A 22,757-nucleotide genomic window follows, 5' to 3' on the forward strand; every position below is an offset into this window, starting at 1 on the left:
ACCCATTCTTCCTCTCAGACTGTAACCGTTGAGCCCTTGTCAACGCACAAAGGGTCCAGAGAGCCATAAAACGAAGACCCAGGGGTCCCATATATCACCGATGCCGGACCACAGAGTGAAATTGCCCTATTTTAAACATGTGTGAATGCTTCTTGCTCACCAGGGAGAAAGGACGGTCACAGGGCTGGCAAGACTAGTTACAAATCATTATGTGAGACTTCCAGCATGTGAAATCAGCCCAGCTAGGCGCCACGGGCGGAAAAAGTCTCCAGGCAGTCATGTCGATTCAAAAATGAAAAGACAGACTTGTGCATTAAGCAGACCGCAAACTGTAAAAGACAATAAGGCGATCAGATTCCACAAGTATGATGACGTTTTACTCATTTGTGAGACTTTTCCTGTGAACCTCTGATGATGCAGCGCAGCAGTGAGGAGTTTCAGACATAATTAGAAGGGAGACCACGGTGTGTCTGACAGATGATTAAGTCAAACCTGACTCTTAGCTAAGTAAGCAGGTGCACAAGTGCCACAACAACAGACACCTGTAAGACATGGCTTGTCTTACAGGTTTGACACACAGGAAACTATTGCCACACGGCAGATTCAGAGGCACAACAACAGATAATCATCACTCTCCGAGCTGGCAGCCAGCTGATTAGACCTATCTATTTTTTAAACAGTAGTGGTTGGAGTGGTTTTGGTTGGAAGGAGCTTTTCTCCGACTGGCCTCTCAGCAGCTTTTGTCTTTATGTGTCCACAGATCTTAAACCTCATTCAGACAGATGACCCGTGACAAACTCCCACTCCCAGAAGAAACTGGGACACCAACTGATTATTTTTGTGGATATTTAAATAATTGTGGTGGCTGAGAGAAAGGAAAAATGCTTTTCCTGGTTGCCATGGAGGGGATTAAGTGAGCAATATAAAAGAGAGCCTGGGCTTTGAATAGACGTGTAGAGATGGGATTAGCGGCATTAGAGAGGCTGCCATATGACCTTCTGACTGTTTAGTTCATTAAGTACAACACAGGCCTGGAGTATGTGTTCGTTATCCAACTGTTGTTTAATAGAAGCTCCTCCGCCCGGCTTTTATAACCAGTTTAATTAAGCCTGGACATCTCTGAATGTCCACCATCTTTTACTGGAGTGCTAAAAAACAATTCTTTATTCCCAAGCTGAATATAAACACAGCAGAATAGGGTGTAAGATTTCATAAAAACTAAACACAAAAAGGCTCCGTTTGTGTCTCTGCGGTGCCGAGTTTAAATTCACCACACAACCCCCATATGAAGTTTAATCAGAGTTTGTTTCCTTTCAAAACCAAGTGGAAAACCCTGACACTTGAGTCACCACAAACATCAGTGAAAATGTGGGATCTCGGTGACCTTAAAGCTGGTGGTCACATCTTAGGGAGGGGAAGCACTAAGAAGAGGAGGCATTTTCAATTCTACCTCAGTAATGTGTTGAGCATCGGCGTCATATGATGATAAATCCCATCAACGTCTGCATGGTTTTATTCAGCTCTCTAGACAACGCCAGTATTTTTATGGCGAGCCGTCTCAGGATACAAAAGATCCAGACAATAATAACAACGAACTCAGACACTGAGAAATCACATGTACCTGTAAATCTCGACTTATAAAACTACATCAAACACAGTTCAGTCCAGCAAAAAAAACCTCATTCTTTACACTGTCAAAATTTGTAGTGGCCACTTTCAGTCCTTAACTCGGTTTTTCCTGCTTTGTTCCTTTATAAATAAACTCATAAATCCACTGTTCAAAGCATCCAATGCTCGAGCAACCAGTAAATCATCATGCCGACAGAAATCTATTATATCCTCAATATCCTCCTGCGTTATAACGTCACTCGGGATAAAAGTTTGCCCTTTAGGTGATTTACGACTCCAGACTTTGAGGAAAATAGTGGACTGGCTGTCTTTATACAGTTTAAATAGTCTCAGGCAGGTCAACAAGATACCACATTTTCTACTGCGCTTTGCTCCAAAGTTAACAGTCTTTACTTGTCACAATTAATGATCTTTAAGAACAAAAAGCTTCATGGGTTTTCTTTCTGAGAGGCCTCTTCTTGAAGTGCACAGTCTTGGGAAAGCAACTGGTGAGGATAACAATGATGACAATAACTGTACTCACCCCTACTTTATTAACACAAACTTCTTGTTCAGTGTATATTTATATTAGTCATTATTACAGGATGAAAACCAGAAGAAGGGGACTATCACCCGGATGTTTCATACACAACTGTTGTGTACACGTGTAACTCTGATTCAGACAAGCGCAGAGTAACTGTGTCTAAACAAAGACGCCCTGACTCACGCGTCCTTGTAAACCTGTCTGGTTTACAAGTGTCATGAAATATATGTCAGACAGACAGTCGCACCTTCCTCTGCCTCAGGAAATAATTAGGTCATGACTAATGTTGCTGTCAACCAGGAAGTCTCCTTTTTCGTACATGCTCACTTGATCAATACTGATTTACTGCTAACACCCGTGACACAGCGTCTACTTCTAGATCAGTGTTAATCACCTAGGAGTGAAATAAATGACTTTATCCCACTGTTTAAAAATAAAGATATGTCTGATATGTGTCATCATGAGCAATCACATGAAAACTAAACATTTACTTGAGTCCAAGTTAACTGTTATTTTCTTCATGAAGCAATCTGTGAATATTTATTTTAACATTTGTGGGGCGGCAGTAGCTCAGTCTGTAGGGAACCGCAGGGTGTCCGGTTATAATCCAGCCTGGACCACACTTTGAAGCTGTATGTGGCTGGAGAGGTGCCAGTTCACATCCTGGGTTCAGCCCTTGAGCAAGGTACTGAATCCCTAAGTGGTCCCAGGGCGCCATGTCTCCATATTTGCATGTCTATAAACCCTTTGTTTGTGTGTGTGGTTGTATTTCAGGCCTACATTTATAAAACTTGAGTCTGAGAATTTCCCCATTGAGGGATCAATAAAGTTTATCCTTGTCTTTTATTTGTTTGACTGATTTATAGTTTAGTGTATAAATTCACGTGGCATATTCAAATTGTTTTTTTTTTTTTTGTTGTTTTTTTAAATCACCACTCAAAAACAGAGAAAAACAACAAATCTTTACACTGGAGGCTGGAATGAACAAGTGTCTCTGCATTTGTGCTTGACAAATGACCTAAATGTTTGATTAGTGATCAAAATTGTGGGCAATTTGACTAATTGATTTAAATCAACAATACAGTTTGCACTCATAAAAAAAGCAAAAAACAAATAAGCTGACCAACATAAGCACAAAACTCACTACTTGCTAGACTTTTTACAGTCAGACTCACTTTTTTCGTTTAACCTTGCAGTTATATTCTCATTTAAATGGTCAACCTGACCACTTTCAAATCTCTTATTTTGTTCGATCAGCAGGCAAAAATCCAAAGATATTACGACAATTATATAGAAATAATGAAAGGAACAATTATCAGCACAGTGGCTGATTACTTCCCATAACTCCACAACTAACAACAATTTGGAGTTCAGTCATGGTAAGTCATTGCCTTCACATCCTTTTTATTGTCAGTGTTTTGGTAGAAGCAGTGATCTCCACCTACCTTAAAAAAAAAGACACGGTGTGTCTAAAAATTAAACACACACAACGACTCATGAAGACTTGGACGCCTTCTATACAACACTACAACACCTCAATACCAATAATGTTGGTGTGATGATGTTTTCACTCTCGGTTTAGTTTAATCTGTACAGTTTGTGTTCGTAATATATGATATTATCATGTGACATCAGCGTGACAAGCTTGTAGACATATCTGCTGTTCTATATGCAGAGTTGAGAGAGATAACAAGCTGGAAGGTATATACACTATACATTTGTATATAAAGTGCTGATATTCTGTATTGTAGAAAAACAAAACAAATAAAGAACTTGTTCAATATATCAAGCACACAGAGCACCTGTTAAGATTATTATAATAAGATTATAGTCATGTATGAATTATTAAAAGCTCACTTAAGTCATAATATGTTTTATTATTGTATACATGTTGGCTGGCCTTGAATCAAGGAGTTCCTCTATAGTATGTAACAATAACAGACCAGTATAATATCTAATAAGATCTCATTTACGTATAAATTAATTAACAAATAAAGTCTGAACTTCATATGATGCACATGTGAAAATTGAAGATAATAAACTATAATATTTTTTTCCCCAGTAACATCACAGTGGTGGTCCACTTTCATAACTTAACACAGTCCAGAGCATCTTAATTCATCTACTCACCAGGGCTCGGAGAGAGGTCTCATCCAGCGCCGAGTAACTCTCCACGGACATTTTAACCTTTCCTGTGAGGCTCAGGTGAGACGAGGAGGTCTGGATGGTGAGTCTCGGTGTGATCAACGTGTGGTTCACCACCTGCACGACTTGTAGGCTGTTTTCTTTTTTCCTTCTTCTTCTTTTTTTTTTTTAGTGCAGTCTGTCTCAATCTTCAGCGCAGTTTAAACTTCTGAGTCAACAAATATAAACTGCTATCCCGCATGTGGAGAAGCACATTTCGGGGCTTCTTTTGTCGTCTCTCTTGTTGAGTTGTAGTGAAAGCAGCAGAAAGCAGGCTCTCTTCACAAGGGGGACGTTGGTAGCTTTTTGAACAGAGGTTTCCCACTGAAAGGTGTAAGTAAGCCCGCCCCTCTCTGTCTCCGGCTTCTCCCGGCGTTCATTCAAAGCGCGCCGCTCTGTGGGAAGACGCAAAACAGCCTCCGTGTATGAGAGGTGATCAGTGCCACTGCTGGCCTCTGAATGGGGAAATTCATCTATACTCAAAAAATATACTAAAATAAAATAATAAAATAATAAAATATTTAAATCATTTTAATGCTATTTTTGCCATTTTTCCCCACTATAGCCGTTCAGTGTATTGACATTTCTGTAATTACCTCTTTAGTTGTTTCCATCCTTCACTCAGACACCAGAGGTCAATCAATAACTTTTATTGGTCAGGTTTGACTTCAGTTTTAATGCATATACACATAAGTACAGCTAAAACAGGGATGTTGACAGGTAAACATAGAAATTAAATTAGTATTTACAGACAAAAACATAACACAACCCCATTTTTAAAAAAAAGTGGGCATGTATAAAATGTAAATAGAAACCAAATGTGATGATGTGCAAAACGTTGAAACCCAATATTTAATTGAAAATAGCACAAAGACAACTTATCATATGTTGTTTTTGAAAAAGTATATACCTATTTTGAATTTTATGCCAGTAACACATCACAAAATACTGGAAAAGTTGTGACATGCTGGAAGAAAACATCTCGCAAAAAAACTTCAGAGGAAAGCATAAGGAAGAAAAAAAGCAATATGGTTTTATCTTCCAATATGAAGGTCTAAATTGTGTTTCAAATTGAGGACAGGAATAAAATTCTGAATACATTATTTCATTGTCCTAAACGTATTCTAATTTAAACATATTAAAGGTCCAGTGTGTCAGATTTAGGTGGCACTTTATAACAGAAACAGAATATAATATGCATAACTATGTTTTCATTAGTGTATAAACACCGAAAATAACAATTGGTACGTTTTTGTTACCATAGAATTAGACTTTTATATATACAGATGCCAAAGGTCAGCCATTTTGGCCATAAGCTGGCTCTAGTTTGGGATTTTTGTGTTTTTCACGCCACCATAGTTTCTCCTTCAGTCTAGGAAGGAGATGGTGGTGAAGGTGTTTTTATCAGCAACTAAATTAATTTGGAACAAGCAGCAAGCTCCGGTGCCACAGATTTTGAACTTCAAAACAGCTCTTCAGAAACCAGTCCAATCTTTATACTGCTAGTGTTTGAGAGTCACTGCACGTGTCGTGTTTTATCTACCAATAACAAATCCATGTAGGCACTTTGGCTGCAATTTTTCAAACGTGGGTTACCCGATTGATGAACTGAGGTGAGTTAAGACTTGTGAAGAAATATGAAACAACACTGACAGAATACAAACTGAAACCATGAATGTCCTCATTAAACATTTAATACACACAAGACAAGGAGCATCAAGACATTTGTTCTTAAACAGGATAGTGAGCTGTGCGCTATCCGTGCCTTAAATCCATCCAAACACCTTGTTGATCAGATATTAATCAGAAAAATGCTCTCTCAACTGTCTGTGTCACAAGGTTGCCTATTTTTATATATGTATTTCTAAAGTGGACCCTATGTTACACGCAAAATACATCTTATCAATCTTAAATCTGGAGGAGCAGCACACAACATTTTTGACACTACTTATCTGGACAGGAGACGATGCTTCAAAAGCCATCTCGTCATAACAACACATATACACTTCTATAATTATGATTAAAAAGAAAATCTAAATATTACTCAAGAGTATTAAAGACAAATGTTCAACAGTATAAAAAGACAAATGTTTCAATAATACAGTTGTTTTTCTTCTTGGTCAAAGATGCATAAATTTATCAAATTGGTTCCTCAAGCCCTTTTAAACAAAATAATCTAGCAAAGTGCTTCAGGTTACATAAAGATGCAGAAATCAAACAGGAACACTGAGAAAGATCCTGAAAGATCAAACAGGGTGAAAACAAAAACATCCTTGGCTGAAGTAACAAGGTAAATATTAAGTGATACAAATGCACAGTCGTGTGTTGATGTTCCTAAGGAGCCATGACATGACTTCAAATCAAATTCAGCGTAAATAAAATCAATTTTATAACTTATCTGTTAAGGATAGATGTTAGACAACGTCTGAAACAAAACTTGAAAAGAAACAACAACAAAAAAGCAGAATATGCATGAATAAACCAAATTAAACATGCTTAAACTTTAATAGTAAAATCATGAAAATATGAACTGCAAGATACTAATACTCACACAGGCACTTATCAGATAGGTATATGTTTCATTTTCATGTGTGCAAAGAGATAAATGAAAAGCAGAGGAGGAGATTTGGTTTGTTCCTATTTCTCCAGATGTTGCAGCGCTCACTCTTCCTGCTGCTCTTCATTCTGCTTCTTGGGCAACTGCAAGTGGAAAAAAATACAATTGAAAATCTTTTTTTACAGACAAAAGTATGTTGAATGGGCTCAGAGGGAAAATCCACCGAATTTACTCTGTCGAGGTAAAACATTTGTAGCAGTCGTAGACTGATCGGTTTATGAGAAGAAAAAGTCTCATCGTTCGACAATTTACTGCTTGTAAAATGTCTCTATCTCTCCCCACCTTCATAGCTGGAGTGCACAGAGGTTGGTAAGGTTGATAAGCCTTTACAGTCATATATACACAATCATATACAGCGCTGGCATACTACACAGAAAGATCTGTGATCCGTGATAGAGTGAGGAGAAGGAGGCGAAGATGCAGAGCTGGACCTAAGCGCCAGGACTGGAAAAGATGGTACAAACCATGAGTACCGTCAGTTATCATGGAGAATGTAAGATCGCTACAGAATTAGATGGAGGAGCTTAACGGTGCTACTGAGGCTACAGAGGAAATATGGAGAGCGTAGCATCACAGAGACGTGGCCGAAGAATGAACTCGTTTCGGACTTGCTGGTAACTCTGGGTGGCTTTAAACTTGGTAGAGTGGTAGAGACAGGAAAGCAAAGGAGAGAGGACAGCTGAAGACAGACAGTAAAACAGTGAGGGAGAAAGAGGGGGAATGACACAAAGCAAAGGACCACAGGCCGTAGACAAAACCAGGTCGCTGCAGGAAGGACTCAGCCTTAATAGGCACATTTTTGAGCTGCTGTAACAAGTGTGGGATCAATAAAGTCTGTCCTATCAACCCTCCATTGATCGCACCTTCTATTATGTACATTAAACACCAGAATGTGATGAACAAAAGGAAACGTGAATGTACCTTCGTCATTGGATTCCTTATGTTCCCTCTCCCTTCTTTATTTTCCGGTAGATTTAGTCTGATGGAAAAACACACACGAAACTCAGAACATTAATGATATACTATTAAGAAAAAAGAAAACATTATTGGATTAGGAAACTTTAAATGTGTCAGTTAAGAAAAGTTTCCACGTGAATTGCTTTTACCCCTTTAGAGGTGCAGGAGCAGACTTGTCAGTGTCACAGAAAGATGACTGAGCTCCATCTGCTTCTCGGCCGTGCTGAGGTCTGTCTTTTACAGAAACGTCACAGTTGGACGTCTTCCTTTGACTCGGCAGTCCAATGTAGCCTCTCTGCCAGTCCCTTAGGTTTTGTCCTGGTGGCGTGTCTCTGTCAAATCCAAAGTCGTCCAGGAAGTCAGCTGTATGTGGAACAGGACACACAGTATGTGGGGTTAGGGTTTAGCAATCATCACACAGACTGTCCCCGAAGCCGACCGACGACTCACACAGTCACCCCTTCTGTCACATTTATAGAGGAGGAGAGAGTGAAGGAAGAGAGGTGTGAAGCATGCTGTGTCAGGGCTGCTGCTCTCAGGTCAGTGTTGGCTGATAATCTTTGTGTGTGTGAATATGTGGTGGGCGGCGCAGAAGCCCGAGTGGTTAGGGTTAGGATAACCACCTGAGGAGGATATCCGAGGTACAAAGCCTAACCACTTCTTTCCTGACCGACTAAAAGAATTGCACCGCCCACCACACATCACCTCGGACTGACCGAGACATGGATGATTATCAGGCAACACTGACCTGCACAACTCTCACCTCTCCTTCTCTATAATGTTATGGCGAGTACAGTGGGAGGGGAGTCTGGTTGATTTACGGTTAGGACATGTGCACATCTCACATATTCTGCCATAGTTTGAGGTGGATGTTGAACTGGACGCTTAATATTTACTCAGATATTTTGTCCACCTCCAGACAATGTCGCATGTTTATACTACAAACTGTATAAGCAGATTTTCGGAAGAATTCGTGCATTATTTATTTGCTACCTTGGTGCTTTATTCTCCGGTCAAAAGTGTCTTTACCAGGGCTCAGTGGTTTTTTCACAGATGCTTTTGTTAGATTGTTCAGTGGATGGGCCGCCTGAGGACGCATATCACATTTGTCCTGTGTATAAAAACACAAAACAATTAGAACAAAGATTTCTATTTTATTAATTTTTAAAGGGACATTAACTTTCATGAACACATATTCAGAAATCTTGAGGTCATAATGTGGAAATCTCTACAGAAAACATATTTCAATTGTTTTTAACTTCCAATAGTACTGCCATGTTGTCATTTTATAAAATAACATCATGTATCATTCATCCTAACCTGATTAGTGACATACCTGATGGTGAAAGACGACCGCCTCTTCAAGAGCGACGCCGCAGAACTCACAGGGAATGACCACGTCGCCCTCTAGTGGACTGGCCGGAGGACTGTAGGAGGCCGGGGAGACTGACCGAGGGAAAGTGGGAATGTTTGAAGCGAGCGTGTCGGGGATGCTGTGCATCAGCCCTGAAGCATTCCTGCCCATCCTGTCCTCTCTAGGAGGAGACACCGGCTGCTTGCTGAAAGATGCAAAGGCAGAAGCGGGACTGCACCCAGTCTGAAATAAAAGAAAGAAAAACATGGTGATATATGAGTGGTTGGAATTTAAGATCACCTGCTTACATCAACTGATCATATCCATTCTAGAGGAAGATGAGGGCCACATGTTCAAGCAGGCAAATGCAATAACTGGACTGAAGCATCTCGAAAAAAGATAAAGGGTATGCAAATGTTTGCACGTCATGTGATATCTGACCCGATCTGAGCATTTTACACAGATTAGATTTGTGCACGCAGATTTATTTCCCACGCAGGGAGGCTGTCTGTGCACAGGTTTTAGAAGAAAAACAGAAAAAAAGCAGGTCACAGCAAGTGTCAGAGGAGGAGCAGTATATTTTACTTGAATATGGACACAATAGTGCACAAAACATGAAGGCAAGATAGTTCAGTGGAGGAAAAAAAGACAAAACATGAAGGCAAGATAGTTCAGTGGAGGAAAAAAAGACTGCAATCCTGACTCCAAGTGGATCAGGAATACATCCCTTTCAACCAAATTAGCTCTGGTTCATTCAACAAAAGTCAACAATAAATAATCTGCCTGTGTAAACTGTATTTGTCTTTTTTTGTCTTCTTTATATAAAAAAGAACATGAAACACTGAAGTAACTAAAATGATCCGTGTATTTGTGAACGTTCTGAAGCATGGAGACATGAAACTCGGGCAAAATACTAAATTAAAGAACCTTTTAATCACTGAAAGCCTATGGCATCTTTTTTGGGCTATTTCATGTTGAATGTAGTGTTTTTTTCCCCTCAGTCACATGGTTAGCTTACTAACATGCACACACAAAAAAAAAAATCTAGCATCACGAGGGAACAAACTGAGCAACAGTGTATCCAAAATCTCTAACCTGATGCAAAATGAGGTCCTCTTCAGGAAACAGCTCTTCACAAAACTCACAAGGCAGCATGGTATCTATAAAAGAATATATAAAATAATTAACAAACTGAAAACGGAATAACTTTAAATATTCTAATTAACAATGTTTTATCATTTACCTGTTTGATCGTGGTCCTGGACTGCACTTGAGCTTATGCCCGTAGAGAAGTTCGGGTAGTTGTTGTTGGGTGGAGAGAGTGGAGAGTTTACAGACGCGTTAGACGTCTTCCCAATCTTGTGGTCCCAGATTCCACTCCACAGGTTTCCCTCCACACCTCCAGCCACTGATTCTCCGTCATTCTGCAGACTGAGAGCCAACATGTAGTCCAGGCCTGATGAATCCTCATCCAGCGTGAGCTCACTATGGGGCCATGTACTACTGCTGCTGCTGCTGCTAGTGAGAAAATCACTCTGCTCCAAATCTGCAAGAAAAAAAATGATGAGACAGTTATTTCAAAAAACAAATACAGCTACAAGCAGCTGCACAGCAACTTTCTTTCAGACAGAAAGGGGTCTCTGAATGTTGGTGGACTTGTTCTATTCCAATTTTTGTCAAAACCTAAATGTTATAAATGTGATATAACTTATTGCTAATAACATGAGCAGTGTGTTCTTTGACCGTCTATCTATCTATCTATCTATCTATCTATCTATCTATCTATCTATCTATCTATCTATCTATCTATCTATCTGATAATAAATTTTCCAGTGGTATCTGCCTGCAAAATTAATCTTACAAAGACTACTTTACTGAGTTACAGACTAATAATTTAATTGATTTTTAACAAGTTGTAAAGAATATGTGAAAATAATTAAACTAAGTTTATGATACTATAGAAGAGCTGGATGTTTAAAGGTATCCTGTTGTGTTTTTAACCACTAGTAGTGCTATAGTGCAATGTTTTGGCTCCCCATTTTGTTTGTTTGTGATACAAGTTCTTGTTGGTTTCACTCTTTTCTGTTGGTTGACAGTTAGTGCCAGTAACGTGAAGAAGTCTAACAATGCACCCTCAAATGGAATAGAGATGAAAAATCATTACACCTCATGGATTAGTAAGAAAACACATCTACAGTACATGACTGAGTCTGGTGGTCATGCCTCCCCCCCAAAGCAAATTTAATAATCAAATAAACTCACAGTGGCTATATGTATTTCTTGGGGCAATATTCTTCCAGTCTGCTGGGCCTTGAGGTCCCCTTGAAGTGTTATAAACTCTGGGATCAAAAGGCCGAGGAAAGGCCTGCTGTTCAGCTGCACTGATGTTATTATTCTTTGGGCCTCTCTCTTGGGCTCTTAGGAGGTTTCTGATGGAGTGGGCTTCAAACCATGATCCTGGAGACTGTTGATCTACTGGACTGTGACTTGTCCGGCTGTTGTTCCTCTCTTGGGGCGGTGTAAGGCTTCCACATAGGACCGGATGCACAGCCTGTTCCCTCAACATTACGTTGCATTTGCAGCGTGAGCAGGGCTCAGTGCGTGTACCGCAATAATCCTCATGCTCTTTGGACTGACTGTAAACTATCTCCAGTTCACAGTATTGGCACGGGACCAGCCGCTGAGAACATTCAGAACTCTGAAGGATCATGAAGAGGCACAAATTAAGACTTTAATCAAGAAGGTTAAATATTAGTGTTATAAATACAGAAGTTCTGTAGAGATACCTGGTGAACATCAATATGATTCTTCTCAATCTTCAAACCACACTTGCATGCAATCTGAAACGACAGAAGACGTGATTTGAAAGTTACGATGCTGCAGTTTCAATCTTGACGTTGCTTTCTCAGAGTTTCCTCCAGTGAGTCTCACGTTTTCATGTCCTGCATTGTTACCTCTGTCACAACACGGACACTCGCTCAAGACAAACAAACAGTGTATACTATAGAGTGTAAATACTGATTACATATTCCAGAGTATGCAAAAGACACACACACACACGACAGGCCTTTAAAAATAGCACATCTGTTGCAGGACGTGTGTGTTTTGCAGGTATTGCTGCACAGACCTGTGTGTGCTCCTGCTGTTTGTGCTCCTGCAGATCGGACCGGGGCACTGGCTCCTGGCATACATCACACAGAGCGATGTTTCTTCGACAGTGGATCTCATGGGTAGTAAAATTCGCCTCTGGGATGTCATGTTTGCTAGAAAAACAAAAAATTCAAAAGAAAGTTAAACACTGTATTAAATTGACTTATCTTGTAATGCTCAATTATTTATTACTTACCAATTGCCACAGAACTGTGTATTTTCATCCGCCATGGCTTTACCTAGAGCCTGTGGACACAGATTAATCAGATTCAGATTCAGAAATACTTTATTAATCCCTGCAGGGAAATTGTTTTTGTTACAGCAGCTCCCAAACAGTAAGTTAAATAGTAAGTAATAGCAAGAAAAAACAAAAACATTTAAACATAACATCCCAAGAAAGAACTTTACTACTATACACCTGTAAGATACACAAAAAAATTAACACTGTATACACAGGGTATAAATAACAAAAACAGTAGGATAAAAGCCAAGTAACTAGTAAACTATACGATATATAAATCTAAAACCTTATAAAAGAATTTAGTGTTTGAGGGACTGTACAGCGAATTAGATTAGATTATACTTTAATTATCCCACAATGAAGGGGAAAACAAGTACTAAAGGTAAAGTGGCCATTATATAAAGACATACAGATAAAAAATGATGGACTCGCTGACTGTGGTGTTAGAAAGGAGGATGCTGTCTAAGGTGCGGGACTTTCTTGGGACTATGACTCCCACCCACTCCACGAGGTGCTGGACTCAGGATCACCTTCAGCCAGAGACCGCTGGCACCAAGATGCTCCACAGAGAGACACAAGAAGTCTTTCCTACCTGTGAGCATCAGTCTCCCTCAAAACATCAGACTAGCTATCGAACTGGCTTGTGCAATAAATAATTTTCTCATGCATGCATACTGCACTTTATACAATCTGTGTCTATTCTCTCTGTACAGTCTCTCAAAGACTAAATTCTTTAGAAGGTTTTATATTTACATATTGCATAGTCCTGTTTTTTTATTTAACTGTTATTTATACATGTGTATATAGTGTTAAAATAGGATATCGTATAGGTGTATAGTGTTAAAGTTTTGTTTCCTTGCTATCACTCACTATCTCACTTACCGTTTGGGAGCTGCTGTAACAAAAACTATTTCCCTGCGGGGATTAATAAGTGAATTAATAAGTAAAAAATAAAGTATTTGAATCTGAATCTGATCTAGGCTGACATGACATGATCTGTACTGATGTTTACAGCTGGTAAATATGTATTGTTTGCTATTTATCAGTCCAGCATTTGATGTTTTGTCGGCTGAAATCAGTTTGATAAGCAGCTGTTGTTTCGGTTTTGCTCACCCAGCTGTGTCTCCAGGCAGGTAGCTAACGTTAGCTGACAAAGCTGGCCTGGATTTTTTTTTTTTTTTGGCTGAATCCTCAAACAACAACAACAACAGCAGCAGCAGCAGCAGCAGCAATCATCCTGATTGAACCACCTCGGGGGAAAGTTGAAGCTATGAGCTGCGTTGACATTAAACAGACTTGTCAGCAAAGCACCACGTAGCGTCAGTGGAGCTAACCAACTTTAAATGCTCCTAACGGACAAGCCGAGGAAGCTAAAACGTAACGTCGGAGGGTTTTTCTGGGGCGGGGGGCTCCTGCTGCCCGGTCCAAGCACAACGACAACAGCCGCTGTGATGTTCTCCTTTGTCGATTAATTACCGGTGGAGGGTATGTAATCAGAAAAACGCCGTAGACGACAGCTAACTTGATGATAGCTTGAAAAAACAGTTCGTTATTTCCTCCTTGCTCTGCCCGAGCACTAAAACTAAACTCCCCCCGCGTGAAGTCTCGCAGGCTACCTACGTACGTATCCACCCCATCTCCATTAACGTCGCCACAGCCTGACTAAATCCAGCCTAAACAAGTTTTAATAGTGCACCCAGTGTACGTGCACTAAAATGTAATGGTGATCTGTGTTTGCGGAGAGCCAACATGTTATTTAGGTTAAGGGTTAAAGCTCCCTGACAGTCACAACTCAGGGTGAAATAAACTACACAGCTCTCGAGGCTCGATTCTGATTGGCTGAGTGAACATCGTGCGTTTGTAGAAAATAATTTAATTTAATATCGATCTGATTTTATTAACAATAAATATTATAAAATTGTGATAATAATCGTGGAAGAAATATATATATATTTAAGTTTAAGAATAAGTAAGTGCTCTGACTCCGCAACTTTTAACATCCGGTCTGCACCGGAAGTGGACTATATCCGTTTTGTAGTTTATTATGATCTCTTTCTGCCTACATTTTATCAACTACAAGATCCAGAAGGATTTAAACATAGATGGAAGAAGTTACATCATAACTCAAGTTGTTCAAGTTAATACTAACTATTATTATATACTGTTATTAACCAGGTATCAGTACTATTAACATCATCTTGCCATTGAGTATTTTATTCTATTTTATTTTTATTGTTTTCAAGGACGACCTAATTCCCCTTCTGGGATTAATAAAGTCATCTATCTATCCAAATTTATTTATGACGTGTAACCAATTACATTATATTGTCAGTATGTATTATTCCAGACTTTTGTCCTTTGTTTTGACAATTGTAATCGTGTTAATTAAACATTTAGCTTACACATATCTAATTTTTCACCTCATTTGAATATGTTTATTCAGGATATATTACAAACATCCATCCATTTTCTGGAACCGCCTATCCTCATTTGGGTCATGGTTGGGCTGGAGCCTATCCCAAGATAACACAGGGCGAGACAAACAACCCTTCACATTCACATATTCATATATTTTGACATGAAATCGTAGGGTAAACACAGGTATCACCAATGATACTAATCAAGTGTGTTGACCCTTTTTTTTCTCCATGTCAAAATGACTGCTGTGAAAAAGGTCTATTACGACGACACTTCTCGTCTTTGGACTGGGTGGAAGAACATGCAAACTCCACACGCTGTGAGGTGACAATAACCACTGCACCACCTAATGTTATCTGTAACTGCTTACCCTTATCAGGGCCTATCCCCATTTATCAATATCTACTGCACAATTCAGTCAACACCAAATGAAAAACAAGAGTATTGTCCTTTCAGTGTTTATTGAGTTTTTGATCTACCAATACTGTCACATCAGACATTTTCATTTGTGTAAGGCACAGTTTTGTTCAAATAAAACACTGATCTTATTTACAGCAAATGTTCAGACGCAGTACGTACATCCTCGCACCTCCTCCTAGTCAAAAACAACCACCCAATGATTGGACCATTATTGTAAATATATAAAACTTTTAAATTCATTTCAAAGCCCTTGTTCCTTATTCGAAAAGGTAAAGTCAACTATTTATTTTACAATGTAATATGAAATGTAACTCCATGCCAAAAGTTTTAAAAACAAAATTGTGAAAAAAGTAATACATTTCAAAATATGTGACAAGATTGAAAGAAAGGACTGGTGATATATTCAGATAAAATCTTTAAAATAACTCAGTCTAAAATATCTTCATTTGCCTGTAGATGATTAGTTTAATGGCTGCTGGCTTGATTTCTGTTCCCAACAACTCGAAGGGCCTAAAAGTGGATAAATCACAGTAAAAGTGACTGAAACATGTTTGGGTTTTTTTCACATTGTTGAAAGTCAACTTCTTAAAAAGTGGTACATTATAAAATGAACACTCAATCACGCTGCTTTGTTTCTGGTGATGCATTAAATTGTCTAACAGTTCTTAATTGGTTACATGATTGTCTGATATGAGTTAAGGCCCAACATGAAGACGGTTGTGCGCCGATTCCCTTGTTCAAAGTTAGCCAAATAAAACATTCATCGGGAATATTAGCTGCATTGGTTTGTAAAAGGATGGCAGTACCAACAGCCCCGCTGTTGTAGCCAGAGTTAAGCACAGGAAATGACCATGATATATGCACCGAGACTAAACAAAAACATCTGTGGAAAAATTACAGGTCCTTAATGTCCACAGGTATAATACCTGTTTAATACTCTATTATCCTTGGTGGGGGAGATGAAGTCAAAAAACAAGTACCAGCATTCAAAGATCAAATATGCAAGGATCCACAAATAACCTGCACCACAGAAATGAACTAAAATGACAGTAAGGCTAAAAATTTCAATTATACAAATCCTTTAAAGGATCACTATTATAAAAGCTTTAAGTGGCTATTAACAATAACTATGAAGCAGATTAAAAGTATAATTGGAAGCACAGTCTCTTGCATTTTACTATTTTAATTAATAGCCAAAGAAATGTGCAAAAAACAGAATATTGCATTACCAAATTTAAATAGCTACAATGCAGTCAATGGTGGGGTTTGTTGTGGGGCAGGAAAGGCATCTTAAAATCATCTATTACTGCAAGTCTTCACATGTGACTGTGTCCAATACATGCCAAAAGGAAGCATGTCAACATACGCGGGATATCAGATACACAACCAGTTGTGACAGAGAGCTGTATACTATATACTGGAATATTTCTGTGCCTGCCTTCATGTTAGAAAATACAGTCCCCACACTTGTATGGTCAAAGATTCAAAGTCCACCCAGGACCTGATTTGTGTCATTACTTTTTTTGCCTTCTTTCCTGTTACTCTCCACCGTACACTAATGACAGACATTTAAAAAAAAAAAAAGAAGCCAAAGTTGGGATATTTGGTCAGTCACTGAAATTACAATAGCTAAAAGTTAACAAAAAGAAAATTGCCTATCAATAACTAAAAAGTGTTTAGACAATCTTAACACTATTCGCCAAACGCTGGTTTTCACTTTTACTTCCAAATGTCCTTGGTCCAATATAAAAATCAGTAGGTCGCTCTTACAGAGTCGTTAACCACAGTCCTGTGAAAAAATATTCTTACTACACTATTTTATATCATCTAGTGGCAAAATGGGGAAAAAAAGGCTCAAAGACAGCATAAAAGATGACAGAAGGAATAAAAGGAAGGAGTACAGTACAAACATCTGTGAAATGAAAAGAAGAAGGCACAGACTTTAGAAGTTGAGACCAGAAGTCGTAGAGGTAGCAAAGGTCACAGAGAGGGGGACAAAGGAGAAGAGGAAACTGTTAAAGAAAAAGGAAAAAAATGTTGTGGTGAAATGTCTATCTGTCCTTGGATCCAAGCTTCTCGATCAAGTCCTGCAGGGGAGCGAGCTCTCGCCTGTCGATGAGGTTGAACTCCTACAAGAACAAAACATTTGATATGTGTTTAAAAAGCATGTTTAAAAGCCAAATGCCATGCTTAACACTCAATGTAGTTAACTCACAAGAACCCAAAACCCTCCTGTCCATTCAGACGTATAATCTGGAAAACTGCTGGATTCATCTGTTTGTTTAAGTAATGGATTTTTGTCTTTCTCTTATGCGAAAGATTCACGTTGACTCTGTTCAAACATGTCAGCACTGTTCCAGATAGAGCCTCGATAACAATTGGCATCTGGAATAGGCGAGACTAGGCATCGCGGGGTGTTATGTATGAAACAAGAGATGCTGCCACATCCTGTTAAAATGTTTTGTCCTTGGCACAGAGAGAGAACAGTTCTTTCATTTTGGTGTTCACTGAATGGGGCTTCAGATACACAGAAGTGATTAAACCTGACGTTGTAGCGGGATAATCTCACCTGAACAAAGAAAATGAAGTGCTTGAAGGAGGTGTTGAGGTGGGCCTCCTCCTGCAGCTGCATCACAGAGTCGAAATGTTGGTGGTAGATGTGAGCGTAAACCCTGAACAGGCGCTTCAGGATGGTTTTGGCCACAGACATGAAGTTCTTCGGAAAGGGAACTCCTGTGGGGACAAAAGGTGGTGGAAAACGCTGATGTCAAGAGAAGAGCATGTGCTGTTTCAAATCTCCACTAAGCCATTCAACGGAGTGGGACTAAACTTTGTGACCGTGAATAAAACTGACCTTTTATGAATTATAGTTTGTTTTTACGCTGTCGTGAAATTTTAGGGGACCGAATTAATTTTAACAAGTTGCACAAACTTAAGTCAAAGTCATAAGATTTACATTCTGGATATTTAACAGTTAATCTCTGTTTGAAGTCTATAATCCATTCATCAGTCATCTTCACTTCTTCTTTGTATTTGGCCTCTCTTGAGTCAGTCTACTCCTCAACATGTGAGACACATGATCAGCTGGATTGAAGTCAGGTGACTGACATGGACAGTCAATAACATTACACTGTTTATACCCCTGGTTGCCATGTCTGTATGTTTGGGACCATTGTTTGGGATGTGAACCCCTCACATCCCAAACAATATTTTGGGATGTGAGGGGAATAAAACATAATAATTATTTTATTCTAAATTAAATACGCCATAGAAAAGCTAAGACAATTAACCCACAGCACAGGAAGCTGTAGCAACAGATTTGTTGTCTGGTCTTTCTTCTCGAGGAGCCAAAAAACTGATTTTACAAACCAGACTGTTGGACAGGGAAAAAAGCTAATGGAGGATGCAAAAAAAAGTGGACAACGTGAATTTAATTCCCAAAGAATAAAGTCAATTAAAAGAAATAAAACTGTTGGAAAGACAATATCCAAAATAATTAATTAAATGAGATGCATGCAGTTGTTTGGTCTGCAGGAGAACAATGTCACAGATCATCACACACTGGACAGTTTGTTTGTCTTATTGATCTAAACTCACCGATCTTGGAGGGAAAAAGTGTCTCATCGTCCAGCTGATCCTGCACCCAGGTCATCAGGTAGTCGATGTACTTGGGTGCAGAGCATTTGATAGGCTTCTTAATATTGGTGCCATCAGCCCAGTGATACTCATATCTGCAGAAAAGGCACAAACTTAATCAGACATGAAGCTTTACACGTAACATGCACTTATTCTGCCTTCCTGTCGCGACATAAAAACACGATTTTGTAGTTAGTAGCTAAAAAAAGAGCAGGAGGGGGAAACATCTACAGTCATTTTCTTGATGTCTATGTCAACAGGAAGTGAACCCGGGGTCTCTTCCTCCTGATTACAGACTGAGCGCAGACAGTCTTGGCAGGAGCTAGCACAGAGGAAGTGCCAAATCTAGATTGTAACTAAACAGCTTCTACAGGGACCACATGCAAAGTTTAATTCCCTTTTCTCTCATGTGACATTCAGATGACGCATTTTAAATTTCTTTAACTGTGCCAACCAAAATCTGAATCTATATAAACTATATGATAGATGTGGTGTCCTAACAAGCATTTCCTTCAAGTTCAGTTCACAAGGCTTCAGAGCCACAAATCTGTCAGTATTGATTCTGTTAGTCGTGTTTCGTAACATCCTTTGAAGCACGTTAGCTCTGCGTGACACATCTGCCAACTCGTGTGAAGTTCCTCGTTTCCCAAAATGACGTAAACGCATAAATCAGCCTTAAGTATTTCCCTTGTTTTCGATTGGAACTTGTCAAGTGCCACAGGGCAAGTTTTAAATGTTACATGTTAAATAACATACATGTGTTGGGGGGAGTTTGCTGCCTTGCTGAAATAAATACGGTACGTGAGAATGTAACATGGTCGTGTTTTCACCCCACACAGATGAACTTTGACCCGGTCAGCTACATGCATAACAAAAACTACCTCGGTCCGGCAGACATCACAGAGCAGCTGGTCTCGGTGCAGAACTCGGTGATGGTGCCATACAGCATGTTGATCTGGTTGAAGAAATCCACCGCTGAAAGAAAAGGGTTACATTAATACAATTATTACAATACTGTCACTTTTCTATGCTATGCATTATCTTTCTTTTTATACAACAAAGTCAGCGTATGACCTCAATTTAAAAGCCATTAATGGTTTGCAAATAATTCTGCGACTAATAATTTACTAATTCGGTTGTTCGGCTATACTTGGAGATGCAAATGTTCAGCCTCTGCACATGGATCATTTACGTTTAGACATTTTAAATGGCAGTGTGTGTGTGTGCACACTGAGTGATGGTTTCTATAAATAGTTGTATCCGTCTCACTCACTGTTGACAGCAATCCACTCATTGAGATCCTCTCCTTCAGGCAGCATGACAGCCTGCCTCAAGTTCCCGCTGCCCAGCGTCGCCTCGGCATGTTTCAGCAGCTCATACTGGTGGGAACCCTCTGGGATGTTCTTCTTGGGCTTGAAGGTCTTGGATGAGCGATTGCCACTGCAAAGACACAAACGTAGAGCTTTTGAGGCCATCTTGAGGCCTTCACATGTGAGGATCCTTCCTGTCTGCTCTGACATTACGATGAACATCTACGCTGCCGTAACGACACTCGTGATGCCACATTTGTCATGCCAGCTTGTTTGTTTGTTTGTGTTTGTCAGTGTGACTGTATAATGTGTGTCATGTAAATATAGTTAAGGTGATTACCCACTTTGTACTCAAGACAGGAAATGTGACTGTGTGTGTGTCTCTGTAAATAAAAGGTGTGGGACTGTTAACATGTCTGCTGTCATTGACATGCATGTGATCATATGAGCCACAGAGTCAGGAGGCAACTAGTTAAAAAAGTTGAAGTTGGCGTGTGCGGTGAAACTATAAATAAACACAGCAGCAGCAGCACAGATAGAGTTTCGACGACGGGTGCTAACCTTACAGACAAACGGTGGGTCGAGTTTAAAGCTGAGTTTATCCGGATAAACAAAGAGGTCGGCGGACTTGTTGTTTTTATTTTAACGCCACTTACTTCCCTTGAAGAAGAAGAAGCAGCAGAAGAAGAAGAAGCGTAGCTAACGTTAACCGCAAAGCTCCGGCTGGTAACTTGAGCAAAAAACTTTACTTACAACAGGAAGCTCATCTTGGCGGTCGTCGGAGAGCTTCGGTCACAGCTCCTGGTTCTGGTTCAGTGAACAGAAACTTGTTTTAAAACTGTTAAAATCACTTTTCAGCGGCGCCTGCTAACTGTGACGTTCAGGCTAACTGCTGCACCCACACGGAGGCTCTTCCTCTATCGACTCCGTGCAAGCCGCCTGCCCGCAGACTGTCGCCCCCTATCAGCCCAATGTGGGTACTACAACTCCCCCCTCACATTAAATGTATAACTTTCTGTCAATTTAATTTATTTTGGTGGTATAAATCAATTTAAATTCAGCATACACCAGAACAGATACCAACCCCCACCCCTATCCCTCCGGCACCCAGCCCCAGCAGATAGACAAGTGTAATTAAAAATAAATTAAGGACAATCAAATGAAGAAAAAATAAAGATAAATAAAATAGACAATGGTGTAAATGGTGGTATAAATTAATTTAATTTAAGGAACATTCAGACACCTGTACCTGTGCATTATAATTTATTTATTTATTTACATAGGTATGTACAGCAGACACAAACACGGTCAATCACTTTTTGCAGTTGTTGCACATTATTTAACTCAACTCAACTCAAACTTTATTCATAAAGCACATTTAAAAACAACTGAGGTTGACCAAAGTGCTGTACAGGTTAATACATATAATTAACATATAATACCATAATTACAGAAGGTTAAGATAAATGCTAAGATGTGTACAGAAGTTATTACCTAGTTATTTTTTATGTTTATGTTTATGTTTTTGCATCTACCTGTCATGTTCCTTGTCTTTTAAACTGTACTTATGTCTATAGAGCACAGCGAACCAGAGTCAAATTCCTCATGTGTGTACACACACCTGGCCAATAAAGCGATTCTGATTCCGATTAATTTGTTACAACAAAAACAAGAATGTTGCAAAATCAAGGTGTTTTCATTGACTGGGAGCAGCTCAATATTTGTTTATTTTTTATTTATGTCATTACTTTATTTATACCTCGAGGGGAAAATTCTTTTTTTTTCACTCAAGTTTTTACATAAAGGCCTGAAATACAACCACACACTGACAAAGAGCTCATAGACATGCAACTTTGGAGAGATGGTGGAGTGATGTAGGAGTAGTTGTAGTAGTTGTAGTTGGGAGTTGGGGTTTAGTATTTTGCTCAAGGGCACATCTCTAGCTACCAGTCCACCCTCCATACTTTAGTCTGGACTTAACCCCACTACCCTTCAGTTCCCAAGCCAAATCCCTACAGACTGAGCTACTGCCACCCCTGCCGAGCTATGATAGGTAAATGGATAGATACATAGTATGTTATTCATCCCCCAAAGGGAAAATTAAATGTTTAAAGTGTCTACAATATAAATAGAATTAAAAGTCTAAGCGATGGAAGAACATATAGCTCTATTTGTGTAAAATATACAAAAGATCTATCATCATCATCTTTTAATTCTCAGTAAAGATTGTTTTTAGTTTGAACCTGGAGTTGTGTTTAGTTGTATTTATTTGTTTGTACAGTGTGTGTTTGTACTGTACATGTGACAAGGGTTACACA

General features: G+C 39.3%; 3 protein-coding genes across 10 annotated transcripts in view; all 3 read right to left on the minus strand.

Annotated features, from left to right (window-relative positions):
- Positions 1–4,735, minus strand: part of smtnb (smoothelin b) — a 46,774-nt gene extending 42,039 nt beyond the window's left edge. For 3 of the 6 annotated variants that reach the window (XM_019275389.2, XM_019275376.2, XM_019275369.2), the window contains exon 1: positions 4,283–4,734. In XM_019275389.2, coding sequence (XP_019130934.2) covers positions 4,283–4,333 — 51 coding nt within the window. In that variant the 5' untranslated portion in view covers positions 4,334–4,734. Of the gene's footprint in view, positions 1–4,282 lie in introns of all 6 variants that reach the window. The other 3 variants (XM_019275408.2, XM_019275382.2, XM_019275398.2) reach the window with 2 other exon arrangements.
- A 1,276-nt stretch (positions 4,736–6,011) lies between these two features.
- trafd1 (TRAF-type zinc finger domain containing 1) lies at positions 6,012–14,447 on the minus strand. 3 transcript variants are annotated; one of them, XM_010732533.3, is made up of 12 exons: positions 13,769–14,447; positions 12,611–12,660; positions 12,392–12,527; positions 12,051–12,104; positions 11,527–11,962; positions 10,508–10,810; positions 10,360–10,424; positions 9,247–9,507; positions 8,940–9,021; positions 8,060–8,273; positions 7,875–7,932; positions 6,012–7,036 (listed from the first exon to the last, which is right to left on the minus strand). In XM_010732533.3, the coding sequence occupies exons 2-12, from the start codon at positions 12,643–12,645 to the stop codon at positions 6,998–7,000; spliced, it is 1,683 nt and encodes a 560-aa protein (XP_010730835.3). In that variant the 5' UTR covers positions 12,646–12,660; positions 13,769–14,447; the 3' UTR covers positions 6,012–6,997. The 3 variants fall into 3 exon arrangements, with proteins under 3 accessions (XP_010730835.3, XP_010730834.3, XP_010730833.3); XM_010732532.3 differs by having other exon boundaries at positions 8,904–9,021; positions 14,132–14,446; XM_010732531.3 differs by having other exon boundaries at positions 8,904–9,021; positions 13,769–14,446.
- A 1,070-nt stretch (positions 14,448–15,517) lies between these two features.
- Positions 15,518–21,412, minus strand: mob1a (MOB kinase activator 1A). Its single transcript, XM_019275774.2, has 6 exons — positions 21,193–21,412; positions 20,403–20,569; positions 20,011–20,104; positions 19,091–19,224; positions 18,063–18,226; positions 15,518–17,622 (listed from the first exon to the last, which is right to left on the minus strand). Exons 1-6 carry the CDS (start codon positions 21,204–21,206, stop codon positions 17,545–17,547), a joined length of 651 nt encoding a protein of 216 aa, XP_019131319.1. The 5' UTR covers positions 21,207–21,412; the 3' UTR covers positions 15,518–17,544.
- Between the last annotated feature and the right edge of the window lie 1,345 nt (positions 21,413–22,757).

Source organism: Larimichthys crocea, chromosome III (assembly GCF_000972845.2).
Source record: "Larimichthys crocea isolate SSNF chromosome III, L_crocea_2.0, whole genome shotgun sequence".
NCBI lineage: Eukaryota > Metazoa > Chordata > Actinopteri > Sciaenidae > Larimichthys > Larimichthys crocea.

Coding starts and splice junctions, on each gene's coding strand:
- trafd1 (XM_010732532.3), bottom strand. CDS start 12,645: ATGGCGGATGAAAATACACAGTTCTGTGGCAATTG. Junction 9,508..10,359: donor AGGACCTCATTTTGCATCAG/GTTAGAGATTTT, acceptor CTTTTATTTCAG/ACTGGGTGCAGTCCCGCTTC. Junction 7,933..8,059: donor GCTCCTGCACCTCTAAAGGG/GTAAAAGCAATT, acceptor TTTTTCCATCAG/ACTAAATCTACCGGAAAATA.
- mob1a (XM_019275774.2), bottom strand. Junction 20,105..20,402: donor TGAGTGGATTGCTGTCAACA/GTGAGTGAGACG, acceptor CTTTTCTTTCAG/CGGTGGATTTCTTCAACCAG. Junction 18,227..19,090: donor ACTTTTTCCCTCCAAGATCG/GTGAGTTTAGAT, acceptor TTGTCCCCACAG/GAGTTCCCTTTCCGAAGAAC.